Below are 21,893 nucleotides of genomic sequence, written 5' to 3' on the forward strand. Positions count from 1 at the left end.
TCTTTTGCTTTCTTCCCACTGCATCAAATAGTTAAAATATCCTGTTCTCAATTCACCTTTGTCTCAATCTGTGACCTTTAATATTTTTTTACTTAATAACTTTTATTAAATTATTGGGAAACGAGTTTATCATACTTAAGTTTTCTTAAATTTTATTTTTATATAAGGTAAACAAATTTCATATATTTCATATATACAGATTTAAGAGCATAATGATACTTCTCATCCCACCTCCAATCCCACCATACTCAGTCTTCCTTTGTTCTTTCAATCTCCCATTTTTAAATTTTTATAATGACATACTTTATTTTGTACTCAGAAGATTAATCCTCCACTAAACAAAGAGTTCAACAAGTAGAAAAACCATTGTTCCTCAAGAGTATAGACAAGGGCTGTAAACAATAATCAAATCTCTAGATGTCTGTTCCACTCATATACTTTATATATTTTATATTCTGTATATTAGTTTCCACAAATCAGAAAAAAATACATATTTGTCTTTTGGTATTGACTTATTTCCCTAAGCATAATGGTTTCCAACTGCATCCATTTTGTTGTAAAAGTCAGGATTTCATTCTTGTTTATGGCTGAGTAGTATCCATTAGTATATACATATCACATTTTCTTTACCTAGTCATCAGTTGATGGACATTTGGGTTGATTCCATATCTTAGATATTGTGAATTGAACTGCAATAAACATAGGGTTGCAGATAACTCTTTCATATGCTGATTTCATTTCCTATTGGTAAATTCCCAGGAATGGGATGGATGGATTACATGATAGATCATTATCAGATATCTTAGGAAACTCCATATTGTCTTCCATAATTGTTGTACTAGTTTACATTCCATTGACAATGCATTAGGATGCCTTTTTCCTCTCCAGTATTTATGGTTTTTAAATTTTTGGATGATGGCCATTCTAATTGGGATGAGGTGAAACCTCACTGTACTTTCTATTTGCATTTCCCCGATGGCTTGTGATCCTGAACATCTTTTTATGTGTCTGTTGTACTTTAGAATTTCAAACTTTGAAAATGCCTTTTCATGTCCTTTGCCCGTTTCTTAGCTGGATTATTTCACTGTTGTTGAGTTTCTTGAACTCTTTATAGATTCTGGATATTAATCCATTATCAGTTTTATAGTTTGCAAATATTTTCTTCTATTCTGTAGGATGTATCTTCACTTTGTTGAATGTTTCCTTTGTAGTTCAGAAGCCTCTCAGCTTGATGTAAATCCATTTGTTAATTTTGGTTTTGAATGTCTGTTCTTCTGTGATCTTTTCCAAGAGGTCTTTACCTATTGCAGTATCCTACAGTTTCCCCAATATTCCCTCTAGTAATTTGGGCATATCAAATCGTAGATACATCCTTGATCCATTTAGAGTTGATTTTTGTATAAAGTGTAAGATAGAGTGTCTTGTTTCAACTTCTGCATGCATAGATCCTATTTTCCCAGTATCATCTGTTGAACAGATTGTCCTTTTTCCAGGGATTGAATTTAGATTCTTTGATAATGGTTGTAGATTTATGGATGAATTTATGGTGTCTCTGTTTTATTCCACTTGCCCACATGTCTATTTTTGTGCCAGTAACAGGCTGTATTGATTATAACTGCCCAGTAGTATTTCTTGAAATCTGCTATTGTGATGTCAACAACTTTGTTTTTATTAAGATTGTTTTAGCTATTCAGGGGCTATTGTGCTTCTATATTAATTTTAGCATCACTTTTTTTGTAGATCTGAGAAGAATGTTGTTGGTATTTTGATTAGGATTGCATTGAATCTGTAAATTGCTTTGGTTAGTATGGGCATTTCGATATTAATTTTTCCAATCCACAATGGAAGATTTTTCCATTTTTTGTGTCTTCTATTTATTTAATGTTTTGTAATTTTCATTGTAGAGATCTTTCACATTATTAATTACATGTATTCCAAGGAACTTATTTTTTTGTAGCTACTGTAAATGGTACTGATCTTGTAAGTTCTTTCTCAGCCATGATATTGTCTGAGTATACAAAGGCTATTGATTTTTGTGAGTTGATTTTATATCCCATAACTTTAACAAACTCTGAGTCCCAATAGTCTCTTGGTTTGCCTATATATAGGATCATGATATCTGCAAACAGGGATAATTTGACTTCCTCCTTTCCAATTTGTGTCTTTGATTTCTTTTTCTTGTCTAATGGCTCTGGCTAAAACTTGCAGAACTATATTGAATAGTGAGCTATCTGGTTCTGTATCCTGGTATATATACTTCTAATTTTTCCCCATTCAATATCATGCTGGCTGTGGGTTTGTCATATATTGCCTTGATTGTTAAGGAACGTTCCTTCTATATCCAATTTCCTTAAAGTATTTAATGTGAAAGGATATCATATTTTATCAAATGCTTTCTCTGCATCTCTTCATATAATCATATGGTTTTTATTCTTCAATTTGTCAATGTGATGTATTACATTTATTGATTTGTGTATGTTGAATCATCTCTGCATAGCAAGAGTAAATCATACTTCGTCCAGGTGAGTGATCGTTCTGGTATGTTGTTTGATTCAATTAGGTTGTATTTTGATGAGGATTTTTGCATCTATGTTCACCAAGATTATTGGTCTATAGTTCTCTTTGTTATATATTTTTATGGTTTTGGAATTAATGTTTTACTGGCCTAACAGAAGGAATTCAGAAAGATTCCATCCCTTTCAGTTGTTTTGTATAGTTCAAGAAGAATTAGGATTCTTTGAATATTAGGTAGAATTCAGCAATGAAGCCATCCAGCCCTGAGCTTTTCTTTGTTGGGAGGGTCTTTATTATGGATTCAATTTCTATCATGTTTATTGGCTTATTTAGTTGTTTTATGACTTATTGACTCAATTTTGATAGATTCTATGTATCCAGAAATCTATCCATTTCTTCTAGATTTTCCAGTTTGTTGGCATGTAGGTGTTTGTAGTTATTCCACATAATTTTTTTTTAATTTCTGTGTTATCAGTTGTAACATCTCCTTTTTCATCTCTTACGTGATTCCTCTCCCCTTTTTGGTTAGTTGGTTCAAAATGGGATTATTTTACCTACTTAAAACTATTAAGTAGAGATGCCTTTAGCCTGATAATGTTTATGGTCAATAACCAGAAAACTTCTAGTTTACATTTAAAAAAATGAAATATGATAAACTGTCAAATAATTTTAAATGACTTACAGAATCTCTATTAAATATTTAATGTTAATAATCTCTGGAAAATATTTGAAGAACAAAATCAAATATACTCAGCAAGTACATGATATTATACAAATATAAATATATATATATATTTATGAATGTAAGTATTCAAGTCAATAAATATATTATGCTAAGAACTAGTTTGGGATTTTGTGTACTCACAAATAGAAACATGCATATTCTATTTTCATCATTATTCAATTATGAGAACCTGAAATGGAAACATGCTTCTCTGTACATTTAACAGTTTATACTCATGTTCTATTTCCCTCAGCCATTCTACTTCCAGTGAGAAGTCAGGTGCTGGGGCCGGCAGTGTGCCATAGCAGGTAAAGCTGCCACCTGCAATGCTGTCATCCCATATGGGCACTGGATTATGTCCTGGCTGCTTCACTTCTGTTCCAGCTCCCTGCTAATGGCCTGTGAAAAGCAGCAAAAGATGGCTCAAGTGCTTCAGTCCCTGCTAGCCACATGGAAACCTGGAAGAAGCTCCTGGCTTCTACAAGGTCCAGACCCAACAATTGTGGCCATCTAGGGAGTGAACCAGAGGATGGAAGACAGATTCTCTCTCTCTCCAACTCTGATGTTCAAATAAATAAATCCGAAAAATAAAAGTTAGATGTTATTCTTATCATTGATTTCCTGTATGAAATGTGCTTCCCCAACACCTCTCAATCTATCATTCCCACCTACTTTAAAAATGCTATGTTTGTCTTTGATTTTTCAACAGTTTGTGGTATGTTTATGTGTGATTTTTTAAAATTCTGCTTGGAATTTGCAAGGTTTATTGAATCTGTAGATTGATGTCTTTCATCAGTTTTGGATCATTTTCAGCCATTATTTCTAGGATATTTCTTTTGCCTCATTCTCTGTCAGCTCTAGTTAGGGCATTCAATTACACATGTACTACATTAATTAATATTGTCCTATAGAGCTTCAGTTAGAGCTGAGTCACATTAAAACAGATGAGCTGAATATATTATTTTTTAAGACTTATGTTCTGGGAGTTTTTCCTTCCAGTTTTACTTTGCACAATTCCTTTTAACATGTCTTCAAGTTCACTGATTCCTTACTTTTCTGCTCTGTTTTTTCTGATGTTAAACCCATCCAAGTTCAAATCTATTTCTGATATTGGATATTTATAAATGTTCATTTGATGAAATTCCCATATTTTCATACATAATGTCCAACTTGTACAATATAGTCTAAAGCAAATTTATTGTGATTATTTTATTGTTCCTATCTGATCATTTCAACATATGGAACATTTCTGTGTCTGCTCCTTTGACCATTTCTTTTCTGCACTGTTGGTCATTTTCTTCTTCTTTCTTCCTTTTTTGTAACTTATTTTATGTTGGGAACCTTAATAAAGAACCAGAGGAAAAAGATTTACACCCATGATAAAGTACACTTTTTCTTCAGCCTAGACAACTACCACATCCTAATGAGAATCAGAAGTTTTGTTAGTCTTAGTTCATACACCACTTGGTTATTTCCTTACACTAATTCTGTGTATTTAGAAACTGGATTCTGCTGCTGCTTTCCAGATGCTGAAAGCTCTGGGAGATTTGTCTCAGCAACTCTGTCTCACTCCCAGTCTGCAGCAGCCACTAGCTGGCCTTCAGAGAAGCTCCAGCTTCCCTGGCCTCCCACCAGCCATTGGCATACAAACTACACAAACTCTGTGCACTCACAACAGCTTAGAACAGCTGTATTGGTTGGAAGGCATCGCATTCCCATTGTGTAACCAGGGTGCTTCAGGATTCTTACCCATTATCACACTAGCCTAAAAATAGCTATCCAAAGGTTCCTGAATGTTAAGCTGATTTCTCTTTACTTTTAATCTACAGTGAGTTCTTTTGTTTTGTTCCATCAAAGATGAATGTAGTCATGAATTTTTTTCTCACTTCTGAAAGTCTTGCCAGTGTCTGGAATTTTGTTAATTTATTTTCCTTTCCCATCAATTTTCCACTGGGATGAAAAACATGAAACTGTGATTTTGAAGATAATCTTATTTGTTCTTGTTACAGTGGCATAACAACCTTTTGTGATGTTATACAACCTATTCAAGAGCAGAAGTTCTGTGAGTCTTAGTTCATAGGCCACATCATTATTTTCTTGAACTTACAGCATTTACTTCATAAATTTTTACATTCTTTGATTAAAATAGATTTCTCACAAAGCCATAAGAACCTTACAGAGTATGCTTAATCTGCAGTACATGTGCTTCATTTCATTGTAATTTTCATTTCACTGATCAAGATTCATTGTATCTATCTTTATAATCGAGTATAGAGAAGCCATAATTTACAGCAAGGATTGACAAATTTGTATTTGATTTTTTTCTAGACAGAATAGATTTTCAGGCTCTAGCCAATGTTGTAAAATAGTAATTACTGGAATACAAAACATCTAGGACGGCTTTTCAAGGAAAGTCTAGTTTTACAAGTTTTACCAATAAATGAAAACAGATGAGCTGACAATAAAAGAAATTGAGTCATATACTTGTTTATGCTGAGCTGTTTCTAAACTGTTCAAAGTAATCCCTATAAAAGATGGACAATAATGAGACTTAAGTAATCAAACCAAAGCTTTCCAAAGATTAACTTAATTCACCAGCATGACAAACTGGGAATTTACCCATGTTTAGAATGTAAATATTATATAAAAATTTAACAGAAAGTTAGTGCAAGTGCATGCCCATGTAACTCATTAGCTCTCATAAATTTATATGTGGAATATTATGTATTTGTTCACTCAAAGTAGGATGGCCATGTGATCCTTTAGGAAAAAACACTGAAGCATACAATAAAGAGATTAAAGTCCAGAGATCTGCACTCTAATCCCAGTCTACCACCAAAGCTGTGGTCTCAAGAAAGTTCCTTCCTTTTCCTGGACCTCATTTCTAAGATTAGATGACTGGGTTCAGAGTTATGGCACTTCCAATATTCGTCTCCACTGCAGCTACTCCACAGTGGTTTAAACTGATACGCAGGGGGCCAGCGCCATGCTCACTTGGTTAATCCTCCGCCTGCGGCACCGGCATCCCATATGGGTGCTGGGTTCTAGTCCCAGTTGCTCCTCTTCCAGTCCAGCTCTCGGCTGTGGCCTGGGAGGGCAGTGGAGGATGGCCCAAGTGCTTGGGCTCCTGCACCCGCAAGGGAGACCAGGAAGAAGCACCTGGCTCCTGGCTTCAGATCAGCACATCGCTGGCTGTAGCGGCCATTTGGGGAGTGAACCAACAGAAGGAAGACCTTTCTCTCTGTCTCTCTCTCTCACTGTCTATATCTCTACCTGTCAAAATAAATAAATAAAATAAACTGACCCTCACGATGACTGTTTCTTTTTTTAAATTTTATTACTATAAAGAGAACAGATTTTATGTATTTCCTAAGTACAATTCTAAGACTATAACCATATTTCTCTCCCTCCTCCAAAACCCCCTTCCTTTTTTAAAAATTTTTCCAAAGATCCAATTTTAATCCACTCTATAATCACAGGTTTAAGGCACTACTAAGCATAATAGTCAACAAGTAGCAAGTAGAAGACCACAGTTCCACAGGAGTATAAACAAAGGCTAAAATCATCAAATCATAACATGTCTATTTCATTCCTATAGATTTTTTGTATTCTATATTAATTATCACATATCAGATAAAATGTGCTAATTGTCTTTTGTTATTGGCTTATTTCACTAAGCATAATAGTTTCCAGTTGCATTCAGTTTGTTACAAAAGACATGATTTCAGCCAGCGCCGAGGCTCACTAGGCTATTCCTCAGACTGCAGCACCTGCACACCGGGTTCTAGTCTCAGTTGCCCCTCTTCCAGGCCAGCTCTCTGCAGTGGAGCCCTGCACCCCTTGGGAGACCAGAATAAGCACCTGGCTCCTGCCTTCGGTTCAGCATGGTGTGCCGGCTGCAGTGCGCCGGCCGCGGCAGCCATTAAAGGGTGAACCAACGGCAAAGGAAGACCTTTCTTTCTGTCTCTCTCTCTCACTGTCCACTCTGCCCGTCAAAAAAAAAAGACATGATTTCATTCTTTGTTATGGCCAGGTAGCATTCCATAGTGTATATATACACCATATTTTTTTTTCCAGTCATCAGTTGGACATCTACATTGATTTCAGAGCTTAGGTGCTAATCAAATGTCAATTAATAGAGTACAAAACCTATTTGCAAAAGTTAAAGGTAATGATTTTCACTCATTTCATAATCATATTTGAAATTAATGCAATGTTAGTATTTCTGCACATGTGTAAAACAGTGCATGGCTGGGTTCATGAAAATTTTTACACTGTGATTAATATGCAACATGTGAGGTTTCTCTTTCTATTCTGCCCAAACAATGAAAGTACCATTCTATTTAGAATGTCAGAAAGAAATGCTCTGAGGGTTAACATGTTTCTGAAATGCTGGTAATGGGGCTGGCACTGTGGCATAGTGGGTAGCTGCTGCCTGCAACACTGGCATCCCATATAGATGCTGGATCAAGCCTTGGCTATTCTCCACTTCCAATCCAGCTTCTTCCTCACGGCCTGGAAAAAGCAGCAGAAGATGACCAAAGTTCTTGGACTCCTGCTTTCTCTGTGGGGAACCCTGAAGAAGCTCCTGGATCTTGGTTTAGAACTGGCTCAGCTCTGGCTATTGCGGCCATCTAGGGAGTGAATTGCAGATGGAAGATGTCTGTCTCTCCCTCACTGTCTTTAACTCTGACATTCAAATAATTAAAAAAAAAACACCTTGGTAATGTAAACAAAGAGTGCAAGGGAAATCATGGCCCATGAAAACTCTGCTGCTGTCTTGTTAGCTCTCACATTACATAAATAGAAACATATAAAGAATATCACTAGATAGGCACCTCACTGTTAACCTGTTGTGTATTTACCTCAATTATTGCAGTTGAATTCTTGTCACTGAAGTGTTCCCTTAAATATTTGAGAAAAATTAAAAATGTGTAGCTCTCCTTTTATTGTCTCAAGAAAGTACATACAAGATAGTATTTTTCAAATGCTTTAGTTGAAAAGATTTAGCCCTTAATCAGCATTGATGAATCAATTTCTCCTTGATAAATGAAATTAAAATTTATTTTACTTATTCTATAATTATAAAACTTAAGCTTATTTCTTATGAGAGGGGATATAGTATAATACATAAATATCTGGCCATTAGAGCCATATTGTATGGGTTAAATACCAACTCTAACATTTACCATGATCATAATTTGGACAAGCCACTTGAGCTTTCCATGTTTCAACCTTCTCAGCTATTACTTGAGGATAATAACACATATTCAATCAGATATTAAATGAAGGTCCAATGCATCTGTCCTTAAGTACTGTTGACCCTCAACTGGGGTTTACATTTTTTGCAAATCTGTTTTCACTATAATTTATTTGAAACCCCAATGCTTAAAGTAATTTCCTGGCTATTTTCAGACATGTGCAAAGAAATGGAAAGTTAGAGTTACTAGAAGTACACATTTCCAGCTGAGGTCAAGTAGGTTTATGCTTTGTCTTTTTATTTCAACTCTGAAACTATAAACAAGTGTCCTTGCTAAAATCCACTTAGTGCTAAATTTTTCAGTTTTTCTGGGTTTTGTTAGTGATTTAGCTATTTAGAATGCCTGCCTAGTATAGTGCCAAAATGCTGTCTAGTGTTTCCAAACATAAGGAAGCTGTGATGTGTCTTACAGAGGAAATAATTTTTGTTCAGTAAACTTCATCCAGGCATGAATGAGTAATAGCATTGTTGTTGGTAAGTTCAATAAGAATCAACAGTATATATTAAAGAAGGTGTCTTTAAACAGAAGTACAGCTCAAACAAGATTATGTATTAATTGGTTGATGGAAATATTGCAAGCAGATGCTTGCAAACAGAGTTTAACATTTTTCTTCTCTAGGAATAATAGTTCACTATTTGCTTATTCAATGATCTTATAGAAAATAAATACTGCAAATAAGGAGAATCAACTGCATTGTAAGCAGTCTAGAGGGTCTAGAGGCCTCCTTTGCATTTTGGAGAGAGAGCTCAGAACTGGTTTCCTGTTGCAGCACGGCCAGTCATTTTCAAAAGCATGGTGTTTTCTTCCCTTTACACAGGGAGATCCTGAGAGAAGCTGCTGAGACTGTGAGCATTCAAGTCCATGATTTCTGAAGACTTCTCCCTGGTTGTCTCTGTGTTTGGGGTTTTCTCATTTAAAATACAAACTTGATGTGGTTAGAACCCACTTACATATGCACTCTAAGTAGAATGAATGGTTCTAGGGCTTTGATTTTCTCTTGCTTATTTTACTTGTTAGGTGTAAGCAAACAGTAGGCAATCTAGGATGGAGGTGCATCCTTACTTGCTCTTAGACAATGCAAATTCCTTTGAGGGGATGTATATATTTTTAATTTTGGTGAGCAATTTCTATTTTCTAATAATTACATACTTAAGACTTGGAAGTTTCACAAAACCATAAAAACTGAGTTTTGGAAGATGGATGTCCTGACATGCAAGCACCTGAATTATAAATCAACAAGCGACATGAAAAATGAAGAGCTCAAAACTTCATGGCTTACTGATTAATGGATAGAATCCATCCTAGCAACAGCACTAATAGGAGGAGGAAACAGCAAAGGAGAAGGAAGATAAAGGGAAGAAAATGTGAAGAAAAACAGAGGTGGAGATGTAAGGATTGTAGGCACCTAATACCAAAATGAGTAAGAACATGTAACTAGCTGACTGGTGCAAGACGCTCTAGTTCCAGAGAAGGAATGTTTTCAGACAAATTGTAAGTACCTTCTTATCTAGGGCTGTGACCCAGTTATAGACAGAAAAAAAGAAAACATATGTGGAACAAAATTGAAGCAGGGAATGAGATCACAATGAACAGCTTGGAAACTTGGAGCCCATGTCTGGAGGTAATTCTAGAAAGCCAGGGGAGATATGATATTAATATTATTATTAGTTCTTAGAATTTGTATCAATTCAAATTAGATTTCTTTGCTTTTTAATATGCTTGTTTGTTATCTGCTTTTCACTATCAAACCCAGAGAGTGATGAGGCAGTTAAATAGTTGGGTTGTATCATGTTTAAATAGTCCATTCTGTTTGTAGGTAACCTATGGTTAATATAAGAAAAACGTTATTTCTATACATATGCACTTGTATTATTTTCTTTTACTTTTTATTTGACAGGTAGAGATATAGACAGAGAGAGAGAAAGGCAGAGAAAGGTCTTCCTTCCTTTGGTTCACTCCCCCAAATGGCTGCTACAGCCGGCAGTGAGCTGATCTGAAGCCAGGAGCCAGGTGCTTCTTCCTGGTCTCCCATGCGGGTGCAGGAGCCCAAGCACTTGGGCCATCCTTACTGCCCTCCTGGGCTACAGCAGAGAGCTGGACTGGAAGAGGAGCAACTGGGACTAGCACCCGGCACCCATATGGGATGCTGGCACTGCAGGCAGAGGATTAACCAAGTGAGTCACGGCCCCGGCCCTCTTGTACTTTCATTAAAGATACTCCTTTGAAAAATTATCAACTTTGTCTCTGCTGTGTTTTGATAGCAATGGAACCAAAAACCTAAAGAATCAGGAAAGATGTAAGAATAAAGTAAATTAGATAGGCTGAGCTAGGCTCAGAGGATGAACCACTCCACCACAGGGCCTTCCTTGCCTTACAGACAGGAAGCTCATGGGCCTTCATGTTGGTCTCCTATGGGAAATCAAGGAATGTGCAGCAGCAGGCAGGAAATCGACACATCAGGCAAGGGCAGTTGATTTCACTATTAAGGAGTATTTAGCCTTTTGAAAAGAACTCCCTGCAGTCTTGCGTACCTGATTTATTCTTTAAATAATATTAAGCAATGTGGGTAATAAAAACAAACAAAGGTAAGGAGGATAACATGGATAATCCTTGGACCAATAAAGGGACTGGGTAGAACTTGAGACATCTTTTGAGAGCACTATTATATGTAAAATATGGACAAGAGGAAAACAGAGTAGGAGGATAAATAGGAAAACACCCTAGTGCAGGCATACTCTGCAGATTTTAGACTTGTAAATAGTCATATTTATTTATTTATATCTACAAAACACAAATGTGTCTTATATGTTTATAGCATAAACATTTTGCATATGCATATATGATATATTAATACATGTGAATTTATTATAGATAATATCTATGAGCATTTCCATAAATATCTGTTATTTATCTACCTCTCTATTCCTCTACCTACACATGTCTATGTGTGCATTCTATTGGTTCTGTTTCTCTGGGAAACTTTGAAAATGCAGTAAAGAAGAGAATCTGCTTGTTAATTATCTGCTTTCTACCTCCAAACCCAGATAGCCATGAGGTAAACAGTTGTGTTGCATCATGTATCACATGGCTTTGATAAACCATAATCTCTAGAAACGAGACAGAAAAGCAAAGCAAGTTACTCTGCTTCCCTGAGTCCCCTTCATTCTCAGAATAATGCAATGTGAGGCTTTAAATCTGCAGATCTTTAAAAACCAAAGCATTTGGTAATGGCAGCATCCGGACAGCAAAGGAGTGCTTTCACAAAGTGCAGGGAGGTTTTGAGAGTAGATTTGTAACAGGGTAGTAGAGAGGGATTTCTGGACCTGTCATGACTTTCCAAGAACAGAACCTACAGGTTTGAGGATCAGGACTGCACAATAACTGCACAAGTAAAAGGGGTTGCTGGAGTAGGAATTTATTTAGTTTTTTCATTTTAAGTCAATTCCAATTATGTGTATGTCTAATTAAAGACAACACATGCGTGCATTTTCTTTATTGAAATGAATGGATATTAAAGAGCTTATTTCCTGCTATCCATTATTACAGGGCAGTACTTATAGTTTTCTTAACCTTAGGAAAGTATAGATGCTTATTACTGTTGACTCTGAAAAACCTACATTTTTGTGTTGGCCCAGAATATGAACATATGTACCTTGGTTATCTGAGGACAGACAGTTCAGTACAGCATATTCAGAAGGCACACATGCCAGTTTTTCATTCTGCCAATGGCAGATGCCATGGATAAGAAGAAGGAAGTAAAATGAGAGACAAAATCATGACAATCTGAGTAGCTGTTTATTCCAACAAAGAAGGTCCCTTTTATTTTTGGAGCTTAAGTATTCATAGACCATACTACCATCTTTTAAATAAGTAAATATTTTCTTTTTTTAAGATTTATTTTATTTACTTGAAAGACAGAGTTACAGAGAGAGGTAGAGACAGAGAGAGAGGTCCTCCATCCACCGGTTCACTCCCCAGATGGCTACAACGGCCAGAGCTGCGCCGATCCAAAACCAGAAGCCAAGAGCTTCTTCCAGGTTTCCCACTTGGGTGCAGGGGCCCAAGGACTTGGGCCATCTTCTTCTGCTTTCCCAGGCCATAGCAGAGAGCTGGATTAGAAGTGGAACAGCCAGGACTAGAACCAGTGCCCATATGGGATGCCAGCACTTCAGGACAGGGCTTTAACCAGCTGCGCCACAGTGCCAGCCCCTATGCAACATTGATAACCATGGTTTTATTTCAGTCCATGGTTAACTATGCTGCCATTAACTAATAAATCAATACTTTAACGTGTACTGACTGCTCAAAATCCTTCCAGGAAGAGAGAATACATTAGTGGACCAAACTGGGTTTCCTAAAGGGTAATATTTGCCAATAAAGACAAAATACATGATTTGTAGGAAAGCATTTCCTTTTTTTTTGGCAAAAAAAAAATATTGAAATACAGCATACCTACCACAAAATGTGTATAAGTGTACAGATTTGGTTGACTCTTCACATTGTTAATTATTTTCTTTAGTGGGCAGGAGGTGGTTCTTAACTTAATACTAATTCCGTTTTTTCTATTTTTCCTTTTGTTGCCTGTGCTTCTGGGGTCTTATCCAAGATGTCTTTACCTAGGCCAGTGTCTTGCAGCATTTCCCCTATATTTTCCTCTAGCAATTTGATGTTTTCAGGTCTTAGGCTTAGATACTTTGTCCACCGTGATCGATTTTTTTTTACACTGTGTAAGATAGGGGTCTTATTTCAAATTTCGGAATGTGGAAATACAATGTTCCAGTAACCATTTGTTGAAGACTGTCCTTTCTCCAGAGAATGGTTTTAACTAATTTGTCAAAGATTAGTTGGTTATAGACACATGGATTAATTTCTGGGGTTCTATTCTCTTCCATTGGTCTTTTTATGCCAGTACCAAGATGTTTTGATCATAATTTCCCTCTATATCTTGAAATCTGGTATTGAGATACTTTCAGCTTTGCTTTTGTTGTTTAAGATTTATTTAGCTATTTGGAGTCTCTTGTGTTTCCATATGAATTTTAGCATACTTTTTTCTAGATCTGAGAAGAATTTTGGTATTTTAATTGGAATCACATTGATTTACAAATTACTTTTGGCAGTGTGGACATTTTGATATTAATTCTTCTAATCAAAGAACATAAGATTTTTTTTCTGATTCTTTGTGTCTTCTTTTATTTATTTTTTAACTTTTATTTAATGAATATAAATTTCCAAAGTATAGCTTATGGATTACAATGGCTTTCCCCCCATAACTTCCCTCCCACCCGCAATCCTCCCCTCTCCTGCTCCCTCTCCCATTCCATTCACATCAAGATTCATTTTCAATTATCTTTATATACAGAAGATCAATTTAGCATATATTAAGTAAAGCTTTCAACAGTTTGCCGCCACACAGAAACACAGAGTGAAAAATACTGTTTGAGTACTAGTTATAGCATCACTTCACATTAGACAACACATTAAGGACAGAGATCCTACATGAGTAATAAGTGCACAGTAACTCCTGTTGTTGACTTAACAAATTGACACTCTTGTTTATGGCATCAGTAATCACCCTAGGCTCTTGTCATGAGTTGCCAAGGCTATGGAAGCCTTTTGAGTTTGCTGACTCTGATCATATTTAGATAAGGTCATAGTTGAAGTGGAAGTTCTCTCCTCCCTTCAGAGAAAGGTACCTCCTTCATTGATGACCTGTTCTTTCCACTGGGATCTCACTCGCAGAGATCTTTCATTTAGGTCATTTCATTTTTTTTTCGTTTGCCACAGTGTCTTGGTTTTCCATGCCTGAAATACTCTCATGGGCTTTTTAGCCAGATCCAAATGCCTTAAGGGCTGATTCTGAGGCCAGAGTGCTGTTTAGGACATCTGCCATTCTATGAGTCTGCTGTGTATCCTGCTTCCCATGTTGGATCATTCTCTCCGTTTTTTATTCTATCAGTTAGTATTTGCAGACACTAGTCTTGTTTATGTGATCCCTTTGACTCTTAGTTCTGTCATTATGATCAATTGTGAACAGAAATTGATCAGTTTGCCTAGTGAGATGGCATTGGTACATGCCACCTTGATGGGATTGAATTGGAATCCCCTGGCACGTTTCTTTTATTTCTTTCATTAATGTTTTGTAATTTTTATTGTAGAGATTTTTACCTCCTTGGTTAAATTTATTCCAAGGTATTTAAAAAGTTTTTTAGCTATTGTGAATGGTACTGATCTTACAAGTTCTTTCTCAGCCATGGCATTGTTTGTGTATTCAAAGGCTATTGATTTTTCAGTGTTGCTTTTATATCCTGCGAAAACTTTTATGAGTTCTAGTCTCTTAGCTGAGTCTTTTGGTTCCCCTATATATCAAATCATGTCATCTAAAACAGGGATATGTTGAGTTTCTACTTTCCAATTTGTTTCACTTTGGTTTCTTTTTGTTGCCTAATAGCTCTGGTTAAAATTTCCAGAACTATATTGAAAGGCAATGGTGAAAATGAACATCCTTATGCTGTTCCAGATTTTTAACAGAAATGCTTCTAGCTTTTCACAATTCAGTATCATGATAGCTGTGGGTTTGTCATATATTGCCTTGATTATGTTGAGTAATATTTCTACTATACCCAATTTGTTTAAGGTTTTTATCATGAAAGTATGTTGTATTTTATCAAATGATTTCTCTGCATCTATTGAGGTAATCATATGGTTTTTATTCTTTGTCAATGTGAGGTATCACATTTACTGATTTGTGTATATTGAATCATCCCTGCGATCCCACGTGGTCCGGGTGAATGATCATTCCGATGTGTTGTTGGATGCAATTAGCTAGTATTTTGTTGAGGATTTTTGTGTTATGTTCATCAGGGGTATTGATCTATAGTTCTCTTTCTTTATTGTATCTGTTTCTGTTTTTTTGAATTTAGGTGGTGACAGCCTTATAGAAGGAGTTTGGAAGGGATGTCTCTCTTGTAATTTTTTGAATAGTTTGAGAATTTGAATTAGTTCTTTTTTAAAAGTCTGGTAGAATTCAGCACTGAAGCCATCTGGTCCTAGGCTTTCCTTTGTTGGAAGGGTCTTTATTACTGATTAAATCTCTATCTTGGTTGTTCGTGTTTTTAGCTGTTCTATATAATCATAACTCACTTTTTGTAGACTATGTGTGTCCAGGGATCTATTCTTTTTTTCTAGAGTTTACAATTTGTTGGCATGTAGCAGTTTGTAGTAATTCCTGATGATTCTTTATTTCTGCATCTTTCTTTTCCTCTCTGATTTTATTGAATGGATTTTTTACTTTTTTTTTTTTGTTAGTTGGGGCAATGGTGTATCAACTCTGTTTATTTTTTGAAATAATAAGCTCTTCATTTCACTGATCTTTTGTATTTATCATTTCATTTTTGTTTATTTCTTCCCTAATTTTACTCATTTTTTCCTCCTACTAATTTTGGCCTTGGTTTCTTGTTGTTTTTCTAGGCTCCTGAGATGCATCGGTAGCTCATTTATTTGATGTCTTTCCAATTTCTTGATGTATGTACCAATTACTATAAACTTCCCTCTTAATGCTACTTTTGTTGTATCCCATAAGCTTTGGTGTTTTGTAAGTTTTCAGTGTAAATTTTACAGAAAAAAGAGGATGCCAGGGAGCAGTGTGAAAAGTATCGATATGCAGCAGTGAGCAAGGGCAGCACTCACTTAACACCCACCCCACCCAGTGGGGACAGACCCAGTGGCAGGGGTCCAGAGGAGATGTCAGCTTCTGAGAGCAAGCTGAGAACAGACTTCAGGAGCCAAGTTACTGGGGATATTTCATGAGGGAAAACCTTGTGGACCACACTGATTTTGAGTTCTATCTGTAGTCCTAGTAGGGGGTCGGGTGCCCACCTATTCCACTAAGGGAGAAGCACATATTTTCTCGCCAACCAATGAGAAGCAGGCATCATCTTGACACCAGTATATTTAGGGGATTTTACCGGAGGGAAAAATTTGCATTCATCGTTGATTGTGAGTCTGGCTGGGAGGGTTGGCAGAAGGCTGGGCATCCACTTAGGACTGTGAGGTTCTCCAATTCTCTCAACCTATTACAGGCTCTGGGGCTCAAATTGCTAATGTGGAGCACCCCCACACAGCTGGCCTGGGAATGCCTCTGTTCTCTGTGGATGGGTAGGCTAGTGGGGCTGTGAGCAGATCCTCTGCACCCCATGACTGTGAGAGCATTGTGTGCTGTGACTATGGGAATTCTGTCACTGCAAGTCAGGGCATGGGTTATAGCTGGGTCTTGGGCATTCACTGTTATAGGTATCAGAGGTTCATAGATCTTCAACAGACTGGGGTGGGTCATTGAGAGTTCCATGGTCACACTGAGGACAATAAGGATCCTTTGTGCCATTCATGCACTAGCGTGGGTGTTCCCACTGTGGGCTAATTCTGGGCATTGATCACCTTGGAAAGGAGGCGGTGAGGTCATGATTACATCAACAGATATGACCATATCTTCCCCTGCTGACAATAGAAGAGATCCACCATGCTCAACTTGGGTATCACTCTGTATTCTCACCCCATCCTTGGGTACAGACCATAGCTCCCTGACCCTAACCAGCACACACCTCTGGGTATTCCCTGAAGGAGCAGATCCCCTCTAAGCCACAGAGGCATAGTTCAAAGATAAAGCCCACCAGAGAAGAAAACCAATAAATATTTACACAAATACCTAACATGAAAGAACAGCTTTGCCAAGAGATTGAGATATTGAAGAGAAGTTAAACTGAAAATTATAAATAATGAATTCAATATGTCAAATAGAAAATACAGGGGAAAGCCTTAAAGCCAGAGCTGGTGAGACAAAAGAAAGAATATCTGACAAATCCTTAGAAATATATCAGCCCCCTCCAAAAAAATGAAGAAAAAATTAGAAAAACTAAAAACAATATTCATGATTCAGGGGATACTATCAAACAAGCAAACATGCATGCCTTAATAGTTCCTGAAGGTGTGGAAGAAGAGAATGTATCAGAAGGCCTATTCAGTGTAACAATAGCAGAAAGCATCTCTAACTTGGAGAATGAAATGGACATCCAAGTAGAAGAAGCATTGTACTCCTAAGAGACATGATCAGAAAAGATCTTTACCATGACGCATTATAGTCAAACCTTCAACGGTAAAACATAAAATTCTAAAATGTGCACAAGAGGAACACAAGATTACATTCAGAGTATATTAGAGGATTAGACTAACAGCTGATTTCTCACTGCAAATCCTACAGGCTAGTAGAGAATGGAGACATAGTCCAAGACCTAAAAAAAACCTGTCAATCCAGAATTCTATACCCAGTTAAGCTCTCGTTTATAAATAAACAGTGAAATAAAGACCTTCCAAAAAAACCAAGAATTCAAAGAATTTTATACCATTTGTCCCTCCTTTCAAATGACTCTTAAGGTTGCACTACACAGAAAAAGAGAACTATAGTTATCATTATGAAAGAATGTGAAGTCAGAAAATCACCTAGTAAAAGTACAAAGGAAATCCAAAGCAAAAAACATGAATATGTATGGAAACATGGACCAAATAGTTACTTATCAGTAATAACCTAAAAGTAAATGGCCTAAATTCTCCAATTAAAAGATACAGACTTGCTCAATGGATTAAAAAAACAATACCCATCTATTTGCTGCCTATTAGAATCATATCTCACCAACATAGATACATGCATACTGAAAGCAAAAGGATGGAAAAAAATATTGAATGCTAATGGAAAGCAAAAATGAGCAGGTGTAGCCATCGTAATATCAGACAAAATAGTCTTTAACAGAAAAATTTTAAAAGAGCGGGCCAGCACCATGGCTCACTTGGTTAATTCTCTGCCTGAGGTGCCGGCATCCCATATGGGCGCCAGGTTCTAGTCCTGGTTGCTCCTCTTCCAGTCCAGCTCTCTGCTGTGGCCTGGGAGAGCAGTAGAGGATGGCCCAAGTGCTTGGGCACCTGCACCCACATGGGAGACCAGGAGGAAGCACCTGGCTCCTGGCTTTGGATCAGCACAGCGCACTGGCCATAGTGGCCATTTGGGGGGTGAACCAACTGAAGAGAGACCTTTCTTTCTGTCTCTCTCACTGTCTAATGAAAAAAAAGAACAATTGTTAAAAGAGACAAAGAAGGGCACTATGTAATGATTAAGGCATTAATCCAGAAGGAAGATGTGACTATAACAAATGTATATGTACCCAATAACAGGCACCTGGATATTTAAAACAAATGTTAATGGATCTAATAGGAGACACAGACTCCAATACAATAGTAATTGAGAACTTCAACACCCCACTTTCATTAATGGACAGATAAAATATACAGAAAATCAACAAAGAAACAACAGAGCTAACAGATACTATGGGCCAAATGGACCTAACTGATATCTGCAGAACATTTCATCTCATAGTTGCAGAATACACATTCTTTTCACCAGTGAGAATAGACCACATGGTAGGCCATAAAGCAAGTCTCAGCTAATTCCAAACAAAAAATTTTAAATAATATCATGTATCTTTTCTGATCACTGTGAAATGAAGCTTGCATTTAACAACTTAAGAATCTCTAGAAATATGCAAGCACAAAGTCTGAACATCCTCCCGAATGAACAGTAATAGAAGAAATCAAAATAGAAATAAAAAAATTCCTGGAAACACTAATTTCAAATATTATGGGCACTTTTATTGCCTGTAATAAAAATAAATTGCCAAACGAACCTACACAAATTTGTTCTGGTGAATCCTTTCACCAGGAATTAGGAGATGTGTAAAACATTTGCTCAGCAGTGAAGCTAGCTATATTCTTATTGATAAAATTTATTAAGTGATTATAAGAGTGAAATATTATATAGAAAATAATTAATGTAGTTGGAAAATACTCACTTTGTTCTTGAGGATAGGTTTCCGTTTGAAGAGACTGGAACTCATAATATGGTATCTCATGTTTGAATACGGATGTAAGAACACCATCAAGTTCTTCAATGTATTTCTGTTTTCAGATGGAAGGGAAATTTTCTATTAGTTCAGTCATTTGCATATAAACTTGTCTTAGTACAATATAATAAAAATTTGCCAGTTGCTTTTAGTATTGGATACTCTTTAGTAGCACAACTTTTTTGAAAGAACAATGGAAATACTAGGAGCTTACCTAAGTTTTTTTAAGATAATAGGAAAAAGAATGCACAAAATAAAATCTCCTGGTTTTCTGTGAGTAATGATAACTTTATTTAAATATTAATTTAAAAGAATATCATAATAGGCCAATAACACTAAAATTGATTTCAGCACTAAATTCTGATAAAACAAATGGTACCTCTTATTAAGTGAAATAAAAAAATGATAGTTTGTATCTTTGATTTAAAATAGGTGGGATAGTCATATAGATTGTATTATTTCTGTGTCTAAGTGAGGGAGAATATTGCTTCCCCCCCAGGCAGATTATATGAATATAGCTACTCTCTATTACAGAGATCAGTATTCTTTAAAAATAGTATTGTATCACAAATATTGCAGAAAAATATGCAAGATATTTATATTTAATTGAGTGGTGGGTAAAGGGAAATGAGAAGATACATGTTTTTTATATTTCACTCAAACTGCTTAAATGAGGATACCAAAATATAAATTATGCATATATAACATCATAGGTAGAACAACCACTAAATATGATGTGCAGAGGAAAACAATTAAAATACCAGGGATTAATAAAAGTATAAGCAACTTACAGGAAAGTAAAAACAAAGTCAGAGAAATAAAAAGAGAAAAAAAAAAACCAGCCAACTAAAGTCTCAAAAAATTTAAAGACACAAAAAACAGATACTGGTAGAGTGGATTTAAAAACATTACCTAACTTTATACATATTTGAAGGCGCTCACTTCAAATAAACAAGATTGATATTGGTTGAACATAGAAAAATTTTTATAAAGTTATATCATGCAAACATTACAAAGAGAAACTAGGACGGCTATATTAATATAAAAATATAGAAAAGAAAATTATAGGACATAGATAAGGCCATTATATGATAGAAGAGTAAATCCACAAGATGATGTACTAACTTTTTAAAATTTGTTTGAAAACCAGAGTTACATAGGGAGGGAGAGGGAGGGAGGGGGGAGGGGGAGGGGGAGGGCGGAAGGGGAGGAGGAGAGAGAGGGAGGAGAGGGAGGGAGGAGGGGGAGGGGAGATCTTTCATCCCATGTTTCACTACCCAGATGGCCACAATGGCTAGGACTGAGCCAGGCTGAAGCAAGGAGTCAGGTGCTTCTTCCAGAGCTCCCATGTGAGCAGCAAGGGCTCTGACACTTGGCTCATCTGCTGCTGGCTTCCCAGGCCATTAGCAAGGAGCTGGACTGGAAGTGTAGCAACTGGGACATAAATGGCACCCATATAGGATTTCAGAATTGCAGGAATGCCCATATGCCACAACATCAGCCCTGAATTTCTAATTTTAAATATGTATACACCACAGAAAAAAAGCTGAAAAATATGTGAAGCTAAAACAGAACTGAAAAGAGAAAAAGACAAACCCTCAACAATAGCTGGAAACTGAACAACTCTTTCAATAATTGATAGAAAATGTAGACAAAAAATTAGCAAGAATATAGAAAAATGGAAACACATGTAAAAGTTATCCAGCCAGCATCTTATCAAATAACATAGACCACTCTATAACAGGATATCAGAACAAACACTTTTCACGGATCTGTGGAACTTATACCAAGATGAATTATATACTGAGATATAAATATCAACAAATTTAAAATCTCTTATATCACTTGATATAGGGGATTTCTGACCACATGGCATCAAACTAGAAATGAATAACAGAAAGAAAATAGGAAGTCTTAAACATTTAGAAACCAAACAACCTAAGTTACGGCCCAAGATTCAAAGAAGATTCAAAGGACATTTAAAAAGACATTGAACTGAATGAAAGTGAAATACAACACATCAAAATTTGTGTAACACACTTAAGCTAGGGCTTTGAGGAAATTTTAATGCACACTACAAAGAAGAAACATCTCAACTCTGTCATCTAGCCTTCCTTTCAAGGATATAGAAAGGATACCAAATTCAAAGCACACATACAGGAGAAAATAAAACTGTAACAGTAGAAATGAATGGATTTGAAATTATAAAAACAATAGAAAATCAATGTGACAAAGAAACAATTTTTTTAGAAGAGTAAAAAAATTTATAAATTTCTAGCAAGAATAATAAAGGGGAAAAAGGGGGATGAGATACAAATTACACATATCACAAATGAGACAGGATATCACTGCAGATTCTGCAAACACTGAGAGGCAAACAAGAACAACTTTAAACACTAAAATTTGACATCTTAAATGAAGCGCACTATTTACTTGACAAACTACCATAAC

The 21,893-nt window shown here is 36.2% G+C and overlaps 1 protein-coding gene across 1 annotated transcript in view; it reads right to left on the reverse strand.

Annotated features, from left to right (window-relative positions):
• BANK1 (B cell scaffold protein with ankyrin repeats 1) overlaps window positions 1-21,893 on the reverse strand; it is a 313,671-nt gene that overhangs the window by 187,718 nt on the left and 104,060 nt on the right. The window contains exon 7 of the mRNA XM_062198907.1: window positions 19,392-19,497. Coding sequence (XP_062054891.1) covers window positions 19,392-19,497 — 106 coding nt within the window. The remainder of the gene's footprint in view (window positions 1-19,391; window positions 19,498-21,893) is intronic.

Source organism: Lepus europaeus, chromosome 8 (assembly GCF_033115175.1).
Source record: "Lepus europaeus isolate LE1 chromosome 8, mLepTim1.pri, whole genome shotgun sequence".
NCBI lineage: Eukaryota > Metazoa > Chordata > Mammalia > Lagomorpha > Leporidae > Lepus > Lepus europaeus.